Genomic DNA, 21757 nt, shown 5'->3' with positions numbered 1-21757 from the left:
AACCCTAAACCCTCCCCCCGGTGGTGCCTAACCCTAAAACCCCCCTGGTGGTGCCTAACCCCCTGGTGGTGCCTAACCCTAAAACCTCCCCTGGAGTGCTTATCTCAAACAACCCCCCCCCCCCGGTGGTGCCTAACCCTAAAACCTCCTTGTTGGTACCTAACCCTAAGACCTCCACCTCTGGTGGTGCCTAACCCTAACCCCCCTGGTAGTGCCTAACCCTAAAACTTTCCCTGGTGGTGCCTAACCTTAAGACCCCCCTGGTGGTGCCTAACTGTAAAACCTATCCGGGTGGTGCCTAAGCCCAAGACCCTCCCTGGTGATGCCTAACCTTAAGACCCTCCCTGGTGGTGCCTAACCCTAAGACGACCCCCCCTGGTGGTGCCTAACCCTAAGACCCCCTTGGTAGTGCGTAACCCTAAGACCCCCGTGGTGCCTAACCCTAAGACCCCCCTGGTGGTGCCTAACCCCAAGACCCCCCTGGTGGTGCCCAACACTAAGTCCTCCCTGGTGTTGCCTAACTCTAAGACTCCCTTGGTGGTGCCTAACCCTAAAACCTCCTTGGTGGTACCTAACCCTAAGACCTTCCCCTTGGTGGTGTCTAAACATAAGACCCCCCCCCCTTGGTGGTGATAAACCCTAACCTACCTCTTCCCCACACGAACTACCTTCCTGACGCCTAACCCTAACCATCCCCCTCTGCACAAACACTCTTACATATATAAAACTCTACACACACATGATAAAATATTTGATATGTAAAATGTGTACATACAAACAAATTGATATTACAAGCACTATAACATTGCAGGTTTCAAAACAATAACATATTTCAAAAACTTTAACGGTCTAATTTTTAAAACGATATGTGTCAGGCCGGGCGCCCAAATTTCTGCTTTGGATGCCGTATTAACGTTATTTGCAAATTTTCCGTAAGTCATGAGCGCCCAATTTTCCTGCTACCCTTGCAACAAGATCTGATGGGTGCACACATCATTAATAGGGGTGTGTGTGTGGGGGTGGGGGGGTGGGTGTCTTGGGAGGAGTTCTGATGTAACTACCCCAATATGGTACCTGATCAGTAGAGACACATCTGTAGATGACCAAAGTTGTAACTGTGCATGAGCTCTAACTTTGACCAGTCTAGCTGTAACTAATACCTACCCCCTGGCTGCCCCCAGTGTCTAATGCTCACTGTATCCAATGCCTAATGGCCCATACTCACGGGCCACAATTGTTGCTAGTCGCTAGCACATGGGAGCGTGTGCGCGACAGACCGGTTCCCTCCGCATGCACACTGCGGAAGAGGGATCAGCGGTGTGACGGAAACTATCGCCGACGTTCCTCCCCCCCCCCCCCCCCCCCCGCCGGAAGCTCCGTGTTCTGCATATAGGTTGCTGTCGCTAGTCCGCATACACACGCGGACTAGCGACAGTTGCGGCGGCAACTGTCGCCAGGCGATTGACCGCACCACGAGCAGCGACAGCAGCGACGAGCGACGGTTCGCGGTGCGCGCGCCATACTCATGGGCGATCTGTCGCCGCAACACGCGCGTGCCACGTGGTTACGGCGACAATTGTAGCCCGTGAGTATGGGCCATGACTCTACATTATCCCCCCCATTCCATGTGCCGCCCCCTCTTCCATATGTATCATCCATGTACTGTAGCCCCTCCCATTCCATGTGCAGCCCCCTCTTCCATGTGTATCCTCCATGTACTGCAGTCCCTCTGCCTCCTCTTTCATACTTTCATATGTAACAACCCCTCTTTCATGTTCAGCTGCCCAAGACCCGGGCCTTTGCGGCCTTTGCAGAAATCTGGCCCTGATCCGGCCATAGATCATTTAGGTGACTTTTTGGGGGCCCAGTTCAGTTGAGACACTTGAGCGGGCTTGCAGGCTAGCGATGAGTCTGTTACTATGGAAGGTGGTGCGAAGCACAATTAAGCGGCTTCCCATGGGTGGGGTCAGTGGGGAAAACAATTAATTCAAAAGCAGGTTGCCGGGTAACGCAAAAAAAAAAAAACCAGTAGACAGTGGTGCTCGGATACCCCCAATCACGAATTCGACTCCGCCCACTTACGAATTGACTCGTGATCACGATGACGAGTAGAAAGGGATATCCGATTTTAGTGCAGTTTTGAGTCGAATAACCGCATGTAATCACGAATCACGGGTCGGTATTTGTGATTAAAAACCCGCCGACCTTAACGGTTAATGGCAAAGCCCCTTACATTCTAGAAGCACCAAATTTGCCAGATATGTTAAGAAGAACAGTGGGAACAAGGGACATTTTTTTTTGTCAAAAAGACCTTATAGTTTTTGAGAAAATCGATTTTAAAGTTTCAAAGGAAGAAAGTAAACATTTAAATGCGGTAAGTACATTAAGGGCCCTTTTCCACTAGCAGTCGCTAGCGTTCACGCTGAACGCTAGCGATTGCTGAATCGCAAAAGTACAAAAATGTGCGGCGATTTCCCGACGTTTGCGGTCGCGATTTTGCTATGCTATGCACTGCATAGCAAAATCGCAGCAATAATCGTTCCGCCACGCGTTCGCGTTCCTGTAAAAAATGAATCGCGGTAGTGGAAATGACCTACTGCGATTCCTATGTTAAAAAGCAAACTGTAGTGATTGTAAAATCGCTAGCAGTTTGCGTCTTTCCGATTCAGCCAGCGCAAACATGCTAGTGGAAAAGGGCCCTCACTGTCAGTTACCGCATTTAAATGTATACTTTTTTCCTTTGAAACTTTAAAATCGATTTTCTCAAAAACTGTAAGGTCTTTTTGAAAACATTTTTTTCCGCTTGTTCCCACTGTTCTTTTTAAACATATCTGGCAACTTTGGTGTTTCTAGACTAAAGTCGGCGGGTTTTTAATCACGAATACCGACTAGTGATCAGGTAACGAGTGCAATCACGAGACCCGATCACTAATGCCGAGTACGACCACGTGATCGCAAAAAACGGCTTGTGATCAGGGGCTTGTGATGAGCTGCACTGCCGGTAGACAGGCTGGGATCGGTGCTGGATGCAATGAGCAGATAACTAATAGTTTGCCTTTAACCACTTGAGGACCACAGTGCTAAACCCCCTTTACAGACCAGGCTGAAGACTGAAGACAAGACTGAAGGCGGGGCAGAACTCGCCCCCCCCCCCCCCGATCAGGAGATGCGCGCGTAGCCAGCGCGCAATCTCCTGCAGACTGCAGCCCCAGAAACTGAATTATGCCCCTTTTCTATAGTTGTTAGTACTCGATACATATATAAAAGCCCTGTTCACATGGGACAACTATGTGTTCATCTGCTGAAAAAGATCTATGCGATGTCGCCTCTAAGTGGATAATAGATACCTGATTGTAGATCACTTGAAGGTTGTCACGGGATTGCGTGCGCTATAGCGGCATCCAAAAGGGAAGATTCCATAGTTGAACACTGTGACAGAAGTCACAGGTGACGTCAGCAGGAACGCCCAGTAACTGCGTCCGTAATGACGCATAAAACACTGACTCGCCCGCCGCGTCATACATCCTGACGAAGCTCGCAAGGGGCGGGCGCAACGCGTCGATGGGCGTGGCCATCTCATGCGTCTGAGCGCTCCAACCAGCCGGCCGGCCGTGCTACAGCAAGAAGACCCTGTGCCTCCCCTCCTCTCCCCATGAGCGTTCATTCCTACTGGGTTGAGACACACGCAAGTAGAGGGTTGAGCAGACAGGCAAACCAGCGCTGACGACTGGACCAAGGAATCATTAAAGATGCGCCTGGTCACCGGGTGGTAAGAGACTGTTACCCGAGAGAGATAGTCTGAAGCCCTGCTGGGGAACTGCATGTAGCGTAAAGCCTAGTAGACGGCATAACATACCAACTCAGCAACCACTTTATCTCCGCACCCTGGGAACTTTTTAAAGGGAAGGTACCGGTACCAGATTGCATGGAGAGTGTATGTGGTTGTGCTGACTTTGTGGTGTGATGGAGCGCTCCGCAGTATTTTAATTGTTTTTAGGGTGGGTTTGTGTTAAGTGCAATACAATAAAGGTTTATAACTTGTCTAAATCCTGAGCGACAGCTACTTTTTTGATAGCAATTCCTGAACTTATTTATGCAGTTGCTCCTGTCTGTGGTTATACAAACAGTTAAGGTTGACGTATATTGGTGAGTGAGACAGACAGTTATTGTGGTATTTCAGAGGTTTTGGTGGTGTCTCTCCTCCCTTGTTTATTGAGCAATTAGCTTCAGATTGACCTTATTGTGCTATGGCCTACGCAATCACAGATGACATCAATCTTGATATTGAATCCACATTTAAGTTAAACGACATTGACTCCACTACAGTTAATGCTGATCAAGAAATAAAGCAGTTATGTCGACAGCATAGGAAATTGACCCTCAAACACCTCAGACGCAAATGGAACATATCGACCTTAGAGTCATATAGGGAGGCACGGGTTTTACCCTGGGGAATACGAGAAAAGATCATTCCCGCTGAACACCTGCGTAATGATCGATTCCTCCCTAAGTGGAAGGCCGCAAGTATCGCACACGGATTTGTGGTACTAGGCTTAATCATAGAGGAGGAAAAGATACAACTGACAGAGATTAGAGAAGCTGTGGATACAAGTATTGAGGCACTGGATCCATACAAGGAGAATCCGGTGTTCTCAAAACTCAATGATTTATTGAAAGGGGAAGTGGAGAGAACACAGAAGAAAATTAAGAAGGATAAACAAACAAAGTATCTAAAAGACCTAGCGGAGTGGAAGGAGGGGGAGTATTTCCTATATTTACCCGGAAAGCCACGATCTAGATCGGGGAGTAGACCCAGAACTCCGAAAGATCAGGGAGGAATTGGGGGGCAGCCAGATTCTCCTGAGTCATCGATCTCGGGCAAATCCGTTGCTTTTTTAGACGAAAGCGACGGAGGCAGCGGAGACGAAATAAAAAAGAAGCAAGGAAAAGGAAACAGGCGAGGCAGAAACAAGAGGAAAGTGCAGCCTTCAAAACCTATATTGCGTGTCCAGCCGCCACGGCAGGGCAAGTACAGATAGGTGACAATATGTGTAGGCTTAATTATGCGGGGGAGGGGGAAGTCACCCCCGAACCTGAGAAAAGCCGATCACATGAAAAGGCACAAAACGTGATTAATCTGTCTGACTTTCCTCTGGGCCCGGACCACATTTCCCTCCTTGGTAAGGGATTATCCTTTTCACCAGTACAGGGGGGTGATGAATTCCTGGTTCAGAAGGATTTACAAATGTTTGTTCGAAAACTCTGTTTAAAAGCAACCTATGGCAGTCAGAATGAACAGGAGAGAGAGTGCCAAAACAGTAATGAGGAGCCCCTATGGAGGCTAGGGGACCTTGAAGCGCTTAGGACATTGGAAACCCTTAGGGATCAGAACCTAGAGGGGGGCATGGGCTATAATCAGGAAGGAATCAATGAAATGGGACTAATTGAGCATGTGGCATGTCGTGCCAAATCTAACTATATGCCCTCAATACATACCTTTCCATCACTAGGTATATTTCTCGATTTGGTCACCCGTGATTTTAGAAAGCTGTCATGGACTAGACAGACTAGAGATAATCTCACTAAGGGAGAAAGAAAGGCACTTGATGATCTAAGGCAAGCAAAGGAAGTGATTATACGCCCAAGTGACAAGGGGGGAAATGTGGTCCTGTGGTCTAGGGATCTTTATCTCGAGGAAGCCGAAAGGCAACTTAGGGATACAAATACATATCAATCACTCCGAAGCGCCCCCTATGAGAGAATCGCTTATGGCGTTAATCAATGGGTCGATGACGCAGTAGAAGAAGGTGTGTTAGACGAAAAAGAGGAAAGTTTTTTGAGGGTGGGCACGTACAGGATCCCTGTGTTCTATCTGATCCCGAAGATCCACAAGAGCTTAAATAGGCCCCCCGGGAGACCAATAGTCAGCGCCATCGATGGTCCCACTGAGAGTTTGGCCATCTGGATTGACCAGAAGATTAAGAGGCTGGTCGCATCCCTCCCGTCCTATGTACAGGACTCGAGGGATGTTTTGCGATTGATCAACGATTTATCGGTGGACCCTGGCGATTTACTCGTGGGGATAGATGTCGAGAGCTTATATACATCTATCCCACACGAAGTGGGGTTGGAGGCCCTGAGGTTTTTCCTGTCTGATGCCTATCCTGATACACCAGTCCATAATGACTTTGTGGTACAGGCCATGAGGTATGTACTGGAGCACAATTGCTTCCTGTTCAAAGATACCCACTATAGGCAGGTGCGCGGTACGTCGATGGGGGCGTCGTGCGCACCTGCCTATGCCTGTTTGCATTTAGGCCTGTGGGAACGAAAAGACGTTTATACGTTACCTGATTTTGACGTTCATGTTAAAGTGTGGCTCCGTTTTATTGATGATGTGCTGGTGGTGTGGAGGGGGAGTGAGGAGGAGTTGGAAAGATTCTTCGACCGGCTCAATGTAAATGAGCGGAATATACATCTTACCTACACCTACAGTCCAACCAGTATATCCTTTTTGGATCTGAGTGTTGTTAAGGATGGCGGTGCTTTGCGGACTACAACATACCGCAAACCTACCGCGGGGAACACCCTCCTCCACGCCACCAGCCATCATCCTCCACACCTCATTAGGGGAATCCCTAGAGGCCAGTTCCTCCGCATCAGGAGGAACTGTTCTAGTGAGGTAGACTTCCAACGTGAGGCCGCAGAGATGTACGATCGGTTCAGGGATCGTGGGTATGGACATGAGGCATTGTGCTCTGGTGCTGAGAGGGCTATTCAGACCCCACGTTCTGAATTGCTGAAAAAACAAGATAGAAGTCTTGAGCAGGCTACAAAGGGAAATACATCTTGTCCCAGCTTCATTTCTTCATATAACTCAAATTGGTCGCGTATACGTGACATATTGACCCGACATTGGTCGGTGCTGCAGATCGATCCGGTATTCGGGTCCATTGTCGGTGAGAGACCACCTTTGGTGGCCCGACGTGCACCCAGTCTGCGGGACCGATTGGTACATTCCGATCTATTACCACAATCAAATTGGTTGGTAGAATTTAGTACGAAGGGAATGTATAAGTGTGGGGCATGCTCAATGTGTGAATATGTTGATGTAGCAAAAACGTTCCAGGCACCTAATAAAGAGAAGGAATGGAAGATACATTCGTTTATCAACTGCAATTCAGAATGGACAGTATATACAATACAGTGTCCGTGTCCCATGCTGTATGTCGGCATGACAACAAGAAAACTAAAAAAGAGGATTTCAGAGCATGTAAGCAATATAAACTGTGGAAAGAAGCCCAATGGGGAGTATCGTAGTACTGTTGCTGAGCATTTTTGTGAAGTGCATGGGGGGATAAAAAATGGTTTCTGTTTCAAAGGGATTTATAAAATCCAAAATAATAGAAGAGGTGGAGATAAAGAAAAGTGGTTGCTGCAGCAGGAGGCGAAATGGATTTATTTGCTGGACTCCCTGACACCCACTGGTCTAAACCAGGAACTGAATTATGCCCCTTTTCTATAGTTGTTAGTACTCGATACATATATAAAAGCCCTGTTCACATGGGACAACTATGTGTTCATCTGCTGAAAAAGATCTATGCGATGTCGCCTCTAAGTGGATAATAGATACCTGATTGTGGATCACTTGAAGGTTGTCACGGGATTGCGTGCGCTATAGCGGCATCCAAAAGGGAAGATTCCATAGTTGAACACTGTGACAGAAGTCACAGGTGACGTCAGCAGGAACGCCCAGTAACTGCGTCCGTAATGACGCATAAAACACTGACTCGCCCGCCGCGTCATACATCCTGACGAAGCTCGCAAGGGGCGGGCGCAACGCGTCGATGGGCGTGGCCATCTCATGCGTCTGAGCGCTCCAACCAGCCGGCCGGCCGTGCTACAGCAAGAAGACCCTGTGCCTCCCCTCCTCTCCCCATGAGCGTTCATTCCTACTGGGTTGAGACACACGCAAGTAGAGGGTTGAGCAGACAGGCAAACCAGCGCTGACGACTGGACCAAGGAATCATTAAAGATGCGCCTGGTCACCGGGTGGTAAGAGACTGTTACCCGAGAGAGATAGTCTGAAGCCCTGCTGGGGAACTGCATGTAGCGTGAAGCCTAGTAGACGGCATAACATACCAACTCAGCAACCACTTTATCTCCGCACCCTGGGAACTTTTTAAAGGGAAGGTACCGGTACCAGATTGCATGGAGAGTGTATGTGGTTGTGCTGACTTTGTGGTGTGATGGAGCGCTCCGCAGTATTTTAATTGTTTTTAGGGTGGGTTTGTGTTAAGTGCAATACAATAAAGGTTTATAACTTGTCTAAATCCTGAGCGACAGCTACTTTTTTGATAGCAATTCCTGAACTTATTTATGCAGTTGCTCCTGTCTGTGGTTATACAAACAGTTAAGGTTGACGTATATTGGTGAGTGAGACAGACAGTTATTGTGGTATTTCAGACTGCAGCCCCAGGACTTGACGCCAATTGGCCACTTCCATTGGCATGGGGCGGTCTTCAAGTAGTTAAATAGTATGAGTTGTACAAGCTCAATATCCTGACTCCTCTGTTCTTTTCAGTAGAGTCTCTGAAGCTAGTACATAACGATGGGCGGCAATAGGTCAAACCACTTTGCAAAAGGTTTTCTTTACCCAGTACTGCTGCCTAGTAGAGTTTTTAGGCACAGGCGGACATTTAATGTATTAAATTTGCTTTTCTGGAGCATTCAAGCTCTGTAGAACTTGCTGGATGGTAGCTGATGAAATAATAATCTGTTTCCTGTTTAGGTGCAGGTGCTTGATAGCGAGAACAAGCCTCTTGCAGGCCAGAGAGTTTATCTCACCCGCAGCACCTGGAATACAACATCAACGCACAACCTGGTGACAGACGAAAACGGTTGTGCAGCTTTCACATTGCACAATACAGAAGAATGGGAGGACGAAGTCTCCTTAACGGTACAAACATATGGAAATGCATTAATTCGTGACCTTACGGGCAATGATATCTAACGGTGCCAATCATTTAGTCGCTTATCAAGATTTCAGAAGTCTACTTAATTCACCACAAGATGATTATTGTGTCCCGAGCAAAATGAAGCACTGAAAAGCAGTTGGGACACATACAGTGGGTTGCAAAAGTATTCGGCCCCCTTGAAGTTTTCCACATTTTGTCATATTACTGCCACAAACCTGAATCAATTTTATTGGAATTCCACATGAAAGACCATCACAAAGTGGTGTACACATGAGAAGTGGAACGAAAATCATACATGATTCCAAACATTTTTTAAAAATAAATAACTGCAAAGTGGTGTGTGCATAATTATTCGGCCCCCTTTGATCTGAGTGCAGTCAGTTGCCTATAGACATTGCCTGATGAGTGCTAATGACTAAATAGAGTGCACCTGTGTGTAATCTAATGTCAGTACAAATACAGCTGCTCTGTGAGGGCCTCAGAGGTTGTCTAAGAGAATATTGGGAGCAACAACACCGTGAAGTCCAAAGAACACACAAGACAAGTCAGGGATCAACTTATTGAGAAATTTAAAGCAGGCTTAGGCTACAAAAAGATTTCCAAAGCCTTGAACATCCCACGGAGCACTGTTCAAGTGATCATTTAGAAATGGAAGGAGTATGGTACAACTGTAAACCTACCAAGACAAGGCCATCCACCTAAACTCACAGGCCGAACAAGGAGAGTGCTGATCAGAAATGCAGTCAAGAGGCCCATGGTGACTCTGGACGAGCTGCAGAGATCTACAGCTCAGGTGGGAGACTCTGTCCATAGGACAACTATTAGTCATGTACTGTACAAAGTTGGCCTTTATGGAAGAGTGGCAAGAAGAAAGGCATTATTAACAGAAAGCATAAGAAGTCCCGTTTGCAGTTTGCCACAAGCCATGTGGAAGAAGGTGCTCTGGTCAGATGAGACCAAAATGGAACTTTTTCGCCAAAATGCAAAACGCTATGTGTAGCGGAAAACTAACACTGCACATCACTCTGAACACACCATCACCACTGTCAAATATGGTGGTGGCAGCATCATGCTCGGGGGGTGCATCTCTTCAGCAGGGACAGGGAAGCTGGTCAGAGTTGATGGGAAGATGGATGGAGCCAAATACAGGGCAAACTTGGAAGAAAACCTCTTGGAGACTGCAAAAGACTTGAGATTGGGGCGGAGGTTCACCTTCCAGCAGGACATTGACCCTAAACGTAAAGCGAGGGCAACAATGGAATGGTTTAAAACGAAACATATCTATGTGTTAGAATGGCCCAGTCAAAGTCCAGATCTAAATCCAATCGAGAATCTGTGGCAAGATCTGAAAACTGTTGTTCACAAACGCTGTCCATCTAATCTGACTGAGCTGGAGCTGTTTTGCAAAGAAGAATGGGCAAGGATTTCAGTCTCTAGTTATGTAAAGCTGGTAGAGACATACCCTAAAAGACTGGCAGCTGTAATTGCAGAAAAAGGTGGTTCTACAAAGTATTGACTCTGGGGGCCGAATAATTACGCACACCCCACTTTGCAGTTATTTATTTGTAAAAAATGTTTGGAATGATGTATGATTTTCGATCCACTTCTCACATGTACACCACTTTGTATTGGTCTTTTACGTGGAATTCCAATAAAATTGATGCATGTTTGTGGCAGTAATGTGACAAAATGTGGAAAACTTCAAGGGGGCCGAATACTTTTGCAACCCACTGTAAGTCTGGCAATATCAGAGTCCAAGGTCAGGATAAGATCTGCCTGGAGATTGTATGTCAGTCTTATGTTTGTATAGGCTTTATCCAGTGTCCCCCTTTTATTCCCACCGGAATAGGCATCTGATAATGGAAATGTGGCTCACTTCCATCCCCAAGCACCTCCTCCTTCCCTATGCAGAGTCCTGATGAGAGTGTAAATGAGGGGTTAGTCACCCAGATCTCTGCAATCCACTGCCCAGATCTCCCTTCAGTCAGGGGCACCTCTAGCTACTGAATACTGAGGTTCCTCTAGCTACCTAATACTTGCTACCTAACACCTTTAGCTACGTAATATTGAGGGTACTTCTGGCTACACAATGCAAACGGGCACCTGTAGCTACCTATGACAGGCAAGGGAAGTAAGAGAGAAGTAACAGCTGGGACAGCCTCTATAGTTTTGGTGCAGTTTGGTGGGGTTTGTAGGTTTATGGAGGGCAAAGTATAAGGTGCCAGGACATCTGTGCCCCAAGGCTCCTGTGATGTAAATTTCGGGCCTGCCCACATCCTAAAACATACTGGTGGTTGGTGTTGGTGCTTGAATCGGGAAGATAGAAAATCATAATGCAAAATTTCCAGAAAAATTGCAATTAACGTTTGTAATTGTGATCAGGAACCGCAATTTTCCGTAATTTTTGCATAATTCCGTGCCGACTTTAGTGATTAATAGCAAAGCCCCCAACATTTTTCAAAAAGGCCTGGTAGTTTTTGAAAAAAAATCGATTTTAAAATTGCAAATAAAAATGGTTTTTAAACTTAGAAAAATTACCGTTTAAGAAAAATGTTTTCCTTTTTCACTTTTAAAATCGATTTTCTCAAACATTACAAGTTCTTTTTGACAACTTTTTTTTTTACACACCCAGTTACCCACTATTCTCCTTAATATGTAGCAATTGTGGCGACAACCGCATGTATTAGCATGAAATTACACAAAAATTACCGTACTAATAATTACGTGAAATCAATTGAATTCACAAATTACAATTACGTATGGACATAATTGCGAAAATGTATGCTCTTCACTACCATGGAGGCAGATAATTAGTAGATTGGTTTAGGTGCACGTGTTCTCTATGTTCAATAATATTTGGCTAAACACTGTGTTTGTTTTCAGGCCTCAACCAAACCAGGAACGTCCTCAAACCCTTTTGCCTATGGCTCCGAGAGACTCCGAGATATGGAAGGCCATTTGACTCTCTTGCCCCTGTACTCCCACAGCAACAGCTTCCTGAACCTGCAGACTACAGGAAATGCTCAGTCATGTGATCCACAACAGGAAGTCCAGGTGGAATACATCATCAGCCATACCACATTAGGAGAGAAGACTAGTTATCTGAGCCTACATTATCTGGTGAGATCAGTCACGTTTCATTCAAGGCAACTTGTCACAAAGATCTAAAAATACCGTTTAACCTATTTTGGTTCCTGGACGTAGTTTCTACGTCCAGGAACCATGCGCGCTACCGCGCGCTCCCGCGGCCGATCGCGCGCGTGCACGCGCACTCCCGGCTGCGGATTCGGTAGCCGCGGAATCAATGTATCGGGCTATGGTGCCCGATCACTGATTCCTCTCCCCCGCTGAAAAAGCGACAGCTTCTCTAGGAAGCTGTGCTTTTTCTGGCTGTTCCCTCCCCGATGCGTCACTCTAAGCGTGTGCTACGCTTAGAGTGACGTCATGTAAACAAACTCATGGCCGCCATCTTGTGGCCAAAAAGTAATACTACACCTGAAAAAAAAAAATAAAATAAAAATTAACACACATTTACATTATAAATCTATTGTTTACCTCCCACCCTCCCAAAACTACCCAAATAAAATGTTTACTATAAAAAAAAAACCATTACAATAAAAAAATAAAAACATGTAAATATTTACCCAAGGGTCTAAACTTTTTAAATATCAATGTAAAGATGAAATATTTCTATATTTTTTTTTTATTTTAAACTTGTAAATAGTGATAGATGCAAAATGGAAAAAATGCACCTTTATTTCCAAATAAAATATTGTTGCCATACATTGTGATAGGGACATAATTTTAACGGTGTAATAACCGGGACATATGGACAAATACAATACGTGAGTTTTAATTATGGAGGCATGTATTATTTTAAAACTATAATGGCTGAAAACTGAGAAATAATGAATTTTTCCATTTTTTTCTTATTCTTCCTGTTAAAATGCATTTATAGTAAAGTGGCTCTTAGCAAAATGTACCCCCCAAAGAAAGCCTAATTGGTGGCGGAAAAAAACAAGATATAGATCAGTGCATTGTGATAAGTAGTGATAAAGTAATAGGCTAATGAATGGGAGGTGAACATTTCTCACGTGAAAGCGACGGAACACAAATGGGTTAATTTAAAAAAAAAAAAAAAGATACCTACTTATGAAGAGTGAAGGCTCTGAATCCTATAGCATCTTCCCTGTCCTCTCTTGTACCTCCCATACCTGCACCATCAACCCTCTTGTGTGTACTCAACCAATTGGTCGAATACACTTCTGTGAGCTCTTTGGAGACTTTGTAAGCACTTGTGTCCCCAAGTGCTTCCGAAGACAGGCAGCTTCGTACTGCACATGTGTGAGCGCACTACGGAGATGCCCGTCTTCTGAAGCACTTGGGCACATAAGTGTTTCCGAAGCTGCCCGAGGCAGCAAATTAAATGTGGGTGACTGCGCTGGAACGACGAGAGGGCAGAAAAATCTCTATAGGACCCAGAGCCCTCCCTGTCTATAGGTAAGTAACTTTTTTTTTTTTGCCTTTACACTCACTTTAAGTTAGCCAATGAATGGTATTGTCCTGATTAAAAACTTCTTACTCTTACTGATGGCTAACACCGTACAATACTCTACTGCTACTACTATTGGTGCATGTAAAACTAATCAATGTAGGCTGCGATCTTCCTAGCCAATAAGATTGCAGAGGTAAAAAAAAAAGTGCCGTATCAGATTTCTATAAACAATTCAGACTAATGTGGTATATTCCATGAACAACATGTCTGATGTATTTTCCTTACAGATCATTTCAAATTCCAGAATAGAGAATTCGGGCTCCCAGGAGATTCCGGTGCTTAACCCTGATAAAGGTAAGAGGGCGGAGCACAGTAACGGACGACTAATAGATAAACAGTGATACCATTAGCGCTGCCTCTATCTCATTTACATTTTTTAACCATTAGATCTTCCCTCCCTGGTTTTCTCCTTTCTAGCAGTTGTGTATTTTGTCACTGCAAACATAACATGGAGGCGGAGAAAAACTGGAGGGGAGGTGCCCAAAAAATTAATTAAATAACTAAAAACAGTTTAAAGTATATTATATTTTTATTGTTTCTTAGGTACACAGAGATAGCTTTTTATCTTAAAGATAGTATTTATGATTGCTTTCCGATACATAATTAAGAACTTTGGGTGCTTCCCTTGTTTTACGGGCACTCCTACTGACCTGAGGAAGCGGACTCGTTGCACGAAACACGTTGTTTTTTGTGCTTAAATTTGACACTTTGAATAAGTATTGTGTCTTCAGTGACGGTAGGTCAACACCTCACCTCTTTTTTAATTATTTTACTGTTTTTGGGCACCACCCCTCTAGTTTTTCTCTATCGATTACCTCTGTTACTTTTTTTATGTTTTTCTTTAAACATGTCTTTTTAACCTTCCTGGCGGTAAGCCCGAGCTGAGCTCGGGCTATGCCGCGCAGGAGGCTATCTCAGCCCCTGGTGGGGCAATTCGCACCATTCAAAGTGCTGTGCGTGCAAATAGCACTTTGCTAGCCGCGCGCACAGCTTGATCGCCGCTGCCCTGCGGCGATCATCAGCACGCAGCGGCGGAAGAGGCCCCCCCCCCCGCCAGAGCCCTGCGCTGCCCGAACCAATGAGTTCCAGGCAGCGCTATGGGCTGGATCGGAGGCGTCTGACGTCAGGACGTCGGCTGATCGTCGCCATAGCGACAGGAGAAGCCAAACAGGGGAACGCGTTCCCCTGTTTGCTATTGATGCCGGCGACGATCGCACTAGAGGGACACATGCACCCTCTAGTGGTGTTTCATGCAGCTACCACTCTGGTAGCTTTACATGAAACCAAAATTTTTATTTTTTTTTAAATGGATTTCTGCCTATTTGGCAGAAAAAATTAACCACCAGGAGGGTTAAAGAGTGACCACCCACACCTGCATGACCTGAAAAGGCAGAGTGGGGGTGGTATTTTCCCACATAAGATACCAGTGATTGCTGGTATTTTCAAACCCAGGTTTGTGGGTATTGCATTTATAGTCAGTATTTTCCTTGTATTCACCTTACTATATTGAACTCCTGGTGCCTCTGTGCTTCGTTTAGGATCCTTTTTTGGTATCCCTTATTTCTCAAGTATAACCTTGAGGCCTCCAACCCTCACCCTTCAACCCTCACCTCCACCCTAGGCTAGGTCACTTGCCCGGAGGTTTGCCTCACCGTGGCGCAAGTGTCTAGTATAATATACTTTGCATGCAAACCATATTGGAAGCTAAAGTTCCTCCTAGTTTAATAAATGTTAGCACTTGTCTTGGATGCAGGGCATGCATTTTTCATTCTGGCAGAGGCGGTGTATGCCTGTGCGATTAACCATTCAATTGCAACATGTGTTTAGGGACGCGCAGCCTTTCCCCCCACCTTTTCTTAACTTTGTAACTATGTAACTGTCAGGTTAGCTGCTCCCAGCCCCTCCTCCTGAGTTTCCTGTTTGCATAATAAGTAGTAGCAGATTTGCATATGATTTGCATCTGAATTGAATGCGAAGTGTGCAGAAAATCTATTTAGGTGCTGCACACTGAGCTGGTGGTCATTTCAGATGCAGCCTTAGTGGTATGCGCTGGCAGTATAATACATGTGTTATGTAAGTAGTTTAAGTGTTTATATACTTAGATATGTGTTTTTTTTTTTTCCCTGGCATAGTATGGCTGATCCTACTGCTTTAAAAAACAGAATAAAAAAATATTAAGGGCCAGTTCACAAGTGTTCAGTTGCGTTGCAGAATAATTCTGTATGTCAACTCTCTGCCCATACGATTCTACAGTATGAGCCTGTTCACAGTACAGCCTTGTAACTGATTGCGTTATTCTAACTCGCTGCATGCAGACTTTGTATTAAAGTCTACAAGTATGTCCAGTTTCCCACTATAAATGTGGAGCTCCGCTCACAACCTCCGTCCACCGACAGTGCAGGAAAGCAGGCTGCCAAGACCTCAGATCCAAGACCATAGAAAGTGAAGTCCGCACGATATCGGTAGAATCAATATGGCTTTATTCAATCGTTACACATAACAAGCTAAAAGCCAGCACCACATGCTGACATGTTTCGGGCGTTACACGCCCTCAATCATAGCATAGGCGCACGTGAGAAAGGGTGACTCCTATATAGAGTAAGGTTACACCCCATACCACATGCTCAATTGACCCCACCCACAAAGAAAAGTGCATATAAAACAATGGGGGGAGAGTGATTGTTCAATCAAATTGATGAAATTGATCATTGTCTATAAGGAACAACGATTGGTTGACCTACGAGATCAAGGTCTCGGAGATCAAGGGGACTCTTTCTAAGCTCGACACGTTGCAACAATATGACGATTTAAATAAAAAACTTTTGGACAACGTGTCGAGGCTCGAGTCCTTGATCACCGACACCAAACGAGTCAAGTATTTACGGGATGTAAATGATTACAAAAAGGGTGTTGTTTATGAGTGGGGTCGTTAGGAGGCCACCTTTCGGTCACCAAGATCTACCTCCCGTCGACCCAGAACTAAACCCCCCAAAAAGGTTACCTTCAGCTCACCCAAAACGTCCGACTCTCAATCTGAGCTATCGGATGCTTCTGGAGCACAGGTACATGGGGCAACTGGAGGTATAGATCCTGCTACACGTTCCAATAATCAGTTGTCAAAAAACCAGCAGCCCATCCTTTCCCTACCCACCCAGCACAAGAGGCACAACAAATACAAATACAACAAGAAAAAAGGCTGAGGCGGACGAGGAGAGGGGGTATAAAACACAATAAGCAGAGACGGGTGACTTCAATTTCCGATTATGCCAATCATACAGTTGTTAATCTTTCAGCCACTATTTTGTTCGCTTCAGAGATCGCATTACTCTCACGGGGGCTCTCCTTTGCCCCTACATCACATTTTGATGTAGCTGTCAACAAGTTTGTCAGGTCTGTTCTTCTGAGAAAGCACTTTATTGATGGGCGGACTGCGGATGGAGTGGAGTACGATTTATCAGATGGTGGAGGTATGGCCTTGCCTGATATAAGAAATTTCGGGGACACTAAATCTCTCGTCTTTAGAGCAATTGCTCTCAGAGACGGTCCCCTTGGTTTCTGAAGATGACGTTAGGCCTGTCTCTATCCGCAATCCAGCCTTTTAGCCGACGACTGCCCGCAGTCCCCCCGTTGATGCTTTCCAGGAGATCATAGAGAGAGAACTACTTGAACTAGCTTCTGCTAAGGCCTCAGGCCTCCGCAGTAACCTCCCTCCGGCTGAAAAGCAGGCCCTCTCCTCCCTTAAAGACAATATACGTATTGTTATCAGGAACGCGGATAAGGGAGGAGCAGTGGTCGTCTTGGATACAGAGGTTTATCGTATGGAGGCACTGAGGCAGCTCCGGGATTTGGCCACCTATTCTCCTTTGAGATGTGACCCTACGGCGGAGTTTAGCAGACAGCTGCTTTCACTCTTGTCTTTGGGTGAAAGTTTGGGAGTAATCTCCAAGCGATTAGCAGAGTAACTCGCCGTTTCTTCGCCTGTTGTCCCGGTGTTTCATCACCTGCCCAAGATCCACAAACAGGGGTTTCCCCCAGAGGGCAGGCCAATTGTGGCTGGGATTGGCTCTCTGGGGAAACGCCTGGGCAATTGGGTAGATGAACACCTACAACCTCTAGTGTGACGTCTTCCCAGCTACATACGAGACACTAAGCATGTGCTTAGTAGTTTACTACACTTTCAATGGCATGACCACTACAGTTGGATAGCCATTGATGTTAAGTCACTATACTCTTGCATTCCCCATGCTCTCGCTCTGGACGCTCTAGATTATCATATGGCGAGATACTCTGCTTTCTCCACGGACCTTAAGTTCTTCGTCGGGCGTGCCGTCCAATATCTGCTTACCCACAATTATTTTCTTTTCGAATCTGATTTTTATGCACAACGCTGTGGAGCTTCAATGGGAGCAAAATTTTCTCCCTCACTGGCCAACTTATATATGGGCTGGTGGGAGGAGCTCCATTTGTTTAGTGACTCCAATATTTATTCGAGTCACATTGTGTGGTATGGCAGATATATAGACGACCTGCTGGTCGTCTGGGACGGCACGCACGACGAGGCTCTGCAATTTGTGGAGTTTCTTAATGTGAATTCTTTGAATCTAGTGTTCACCTCCCAGTGGACCCCCTCTGAGGTCAACTACCTTGACCTCACACTGAGGGGGGACCCCTCTTCTGCCTCTGTGGTTTCAGGCACGTACCGCAAGCCGTGCAGTGGCAACTCCACCCTGAGGGCTAACAGCTGCCATCCGCCCCATACCATCCGTGCTGTTCCCGTGGGTGAGTCGATCCGGGCACGCCGCAATTGTTCTGATGGCTTGGCCCTCGGCGTGGAGCTGGACGCTGTGAGTTCTCGTCTTGAGGAGCGTGTCTACCCCAGGTGGATGATAGAGAGGGGTAGGAGGCGGGCCTTGATGAGAACCAGGGAGGAATTATTGACTTCTGGCTCCCACCGAACGCAGTCACGATCCAACAATGACACGACTTTTGTGACTACCTATAGTCAGGAATATAAACAAATCATGCAGATTGTGAGGAAATCTCTTCCTGTACTGCAGGCGGACGAAACTCTCAATCAGATCATTAAGCAGGGAGTTAGATTTGCCAGTAGGAGGGCTCCCACACTTGGGAGCATCCTGTCACCTAGCCTTCTCCCTTCCAGTACACAACGGCCGTGTTGGCTGACCACCCCTGGCTCATATAGATGTAATTTTTCAACTTGCCACTACTGTAGTGTCCACAAACCCACCCGTTCTATTGTTTCTTTCTGCAATGGTAAAACTTTTCCCATCAAACAATACATGAATTGTGACACGAGGTACACGATTTACCTTATCTCGTGTTCCTTATGCCACACCCAATATGTGGGGTGCACTACTAGGCACCTCAGACAACGTATAGCTGAACACTACAGGGGGGCTGGCTGGTTAACCCTAGAGGTGTCCAATGTAGCAAAGCACTTTAGATCAGTCCATTCAGGTGACATGTCCTCTTTCTCATTCCAGGGTATTGAGCGTGTCCTAAGGCCTGTGAGAGGGGGGACGTTTACAAACGTCTCCTTACCAGGGAGGCCTATTGTATCTTCCAATTAGGGACACGCTCACCTGGAGGGCTTAATGCAAGATGGGACCTCAACACAGTCACTTAAAGTGGATCAAATGACCACCTTTGTCTTTTGTCTACACATGATTATATGTTTAAATTTTGAATCTCTTAAATTTCATGAAGAGGATTTAACTCATGCTGCCTGATGTTATATGGTGCTTAATCGCATGCATTTACATTCTTATGCTCCTTATAATGTTTTTATGTAATAGATTATTTCAATGTGGGGATTTTCTGTGTGTCCTTTTCTCCCCCCATAGTTTTATATGCACTTTTCTTTGTGGGTGGGGTCAATTGAGCATGTGGTATCGGGTGTAACCTTACTCTATATAGGAGTCACCCTTTCTCACGTGCGCCTATGCTATGATTAAGGGCCTGTAACGCCCGAAACATGTCAGCATGTGGTGCTGGCTTTTAGCTTGTTATGTGTAACGATTGAATAAAGCCATATTGATTCTACCGACATCGTGTGGACTTCACTTTCTATGGTCTATGTCCAGTTTCCATTGCAGTTCACACTCATAACATGTGTTATGCAACTGACCACTATGAACCTAGTGCTAAAGCAGCAGGATCAGCCATCCTATGCCAGAGAAAAAAAATATTTATAAGTAGATAAATACTTGTTCTACTTACATAACACATGTATTGTACTGTCCACATTTTGATTTCCATGAATTTTATATAGTAAATAAAGAGAATTCTGATCCTGGAATTTGCCGTCTTGGTTCCCTCTGACTGAAGCCAATTTTGATGTCATACCCTCCCTTACTCTTTTTTTCCTACAATGTACTATGTCATAGCTAGCTTGCTTTGTAAACATGTGAGCACAGCAATATCAGATTCCAGCCTCATTTCACACTGAACTGCCTTCAGCCAATCAGTCAGGAGCAGGAATGTGGGAGGGGCGATGACAAGCTTCCTTCTCGTCCGCAATGTTCCAAATAGAGCCAGGCTGACAGATGAGATTTATTACAGCAGAAACATGTCTGATTAGATTGGGATGCTTGCACTGCCGGGTGAGGTTCCAGGCTGCACAATGAACTCAGAGCAGTGGGTAAATGAAATTTGATTTTGTAGCTGACAATCCCTTTTTAAAAGAAATTGCTCAAAACACAAACATTTGATTCCTGTTCCACAAAACCACAAGTACACTTAAAATACTTTTGCTTTTGTCTTGTAGACTTGAGCGGTGATTTGACCCTCGAGCTTCCAATAAAGGCTGATGTTTCATCCTCCCTCCATGCCTTAGTCTATATTCTGCTTCCAAATGGAGAAATTATTGCTGATTCCATCAACATCAGGACCAAAAAATGCTTTAAGAATCAGGTAAGTTCTGATGAACAAAGTGGCATCAGGCTGAATTTTGAGAAGCAATTGTAACGATTGTGGAATTCTCTCCGTGGTCAGCGCACAGGATGCGCGCTGACACTGCGGAAATCCTCCACAAGCGTATAATCTGAGAGAACCCAGCAAAAGGTGCAATGCACCTGTAGAGGGGAATTCCTGCCGGCAGATGGAGCCGTGGAGTGCAGAGGAACAGATCCTCTGCACAACCACAGATGCCAGATAAGAATTGTACGAGGGAAACCAAGTAAGAACGCAATCGCAAGAGCTGCGATTGCCAATGAGAATGAGTACAGGGACAGAATGTATGTGTGTGCACCAATCTAGTCGCCAACCCGCGACGGTGAATACACAACAGCAGAAACAAAGTAGGAACGCAATCGCGAGAGAAGCGATTGCCAGAAGTGACACAAGACTGAGCAAGACAGAGCACGAGAGTAGCAAAGGCACAGCAAACAACAATGAGAAGATAAGGAAAATAACAAATGCTAGCTAAACGCGAACACCGCACTCATTCGCAACAGCGAACGCGTTTACGGCGCGGTCTCCGCACGATAAGCGCAACAGAGACAAGCACGCCACCTTAACCAACGCCACACAAATATGAAACAGAGAACGCGAACGCTTGCTTAACGGTTACCCCACCGAGCCTACAGCAAGCGTTCATATCAGACAAGACAGAGAGAAGGAGCAGCCAGCAGCAACCGCAGCTCTGGCCTACACTCCCAGACAGAGTTCAAAAGGAACCACCACTGCTATCGCTAGAGCGAGTGCGATCCAGACAGACAAACGAACAGAAACAGGAATAGGTCAAATAAGATCCACCGCTCTTCCGCCAGAGCGAGTGTGAACCAAGTAGGGAAACAGAGTTAGCAAGATCCACTGCTCTTTCCGCCAGAGCAAGTGTGATCCATGTACAGAAACAGAACTAGTAGGATCCACTGCTCTTTCTGCCAGAGCAAGTGTGATCCAAGTTCTGGAACAAACGATTCACCATCGCCCACCGCTGGCGACAGTGCAATCGCAAACAACAGAAGACAGAACAGGCAATACAAATAATACAACCTGACTGTACTAGAGGAATGCCTAATGCAGTCCCCAGGGATTACTCTAAAATAATCTTAAGCAAACAATAGCAAGGCTGACACTCCAGGAGTGTTTCAACAGTAACAAACCATGATGACCAGCAAAGGATTGTGGGATCACATGGTATTTATGCTGCAAGCCTTCAAGGGAGGCGACTAGGCAATTTGCATAATCAGTATATGCAAAT

The 21757-nt window shown here is 45.8% G+C and overlaps 1 protein-coding gene across 1 annotated transcript in view; it reads left to right on the top strand.

The window, feature by feature from the left end:
• The window catches only part of LOC137536627 (uncharacterized), a 163920-nt gene that overhangs the window by 27808 nt on the left and 114355 nt on the right, over window positions 1–21757 (top strand). The window contains exons 8-14 of the mRNA XM_068258878.1: window positions 1781–1848; window positions 4267–5025; window positions 5511–7273; window positions 8792–8959; window positions 11862–12098; window positions 13761–13827; window positions 20321–20466. Of these exons, the coding sequence (XP_068114979.1) occupies window positions 1781–1848; window positions 4267–5025; window positions 5511–7273; window positions 8792–8959; window positions 11862–12098; window positions 13761–13827; window positions 20321–20466 (3208 nt within the window). The remainder of the gene's footprint in view (window positions 1–1780; window positions 1849–4266; window positions 5026–5510; window positions 7274–8791; window positions 8960–11861; window positions 12099–13760; window positions 13828–20320; window positions 20467–21757) is intronic.

This window comes from Hyperolius riggenbachi, chromosome 10, assembly GCF_040937935.1.
Source record: "Hyperolius riggenbachi isolate aHypRig1 chromosome 10, aHypRig1.pri, whole genome shotgun sequence".
Lineage (NCBI taxonomy): Eukaryota > Metazoa > Chordata > Amphibia > Anura > Hyperoliidae > Hyperolius > Hyperolius riggenbachi.
The sequence above is the reverse complement of the archived record's forward strand: the minus strand, read 5'-3'. Positions and strand labels throughout refer to the sequence as shown.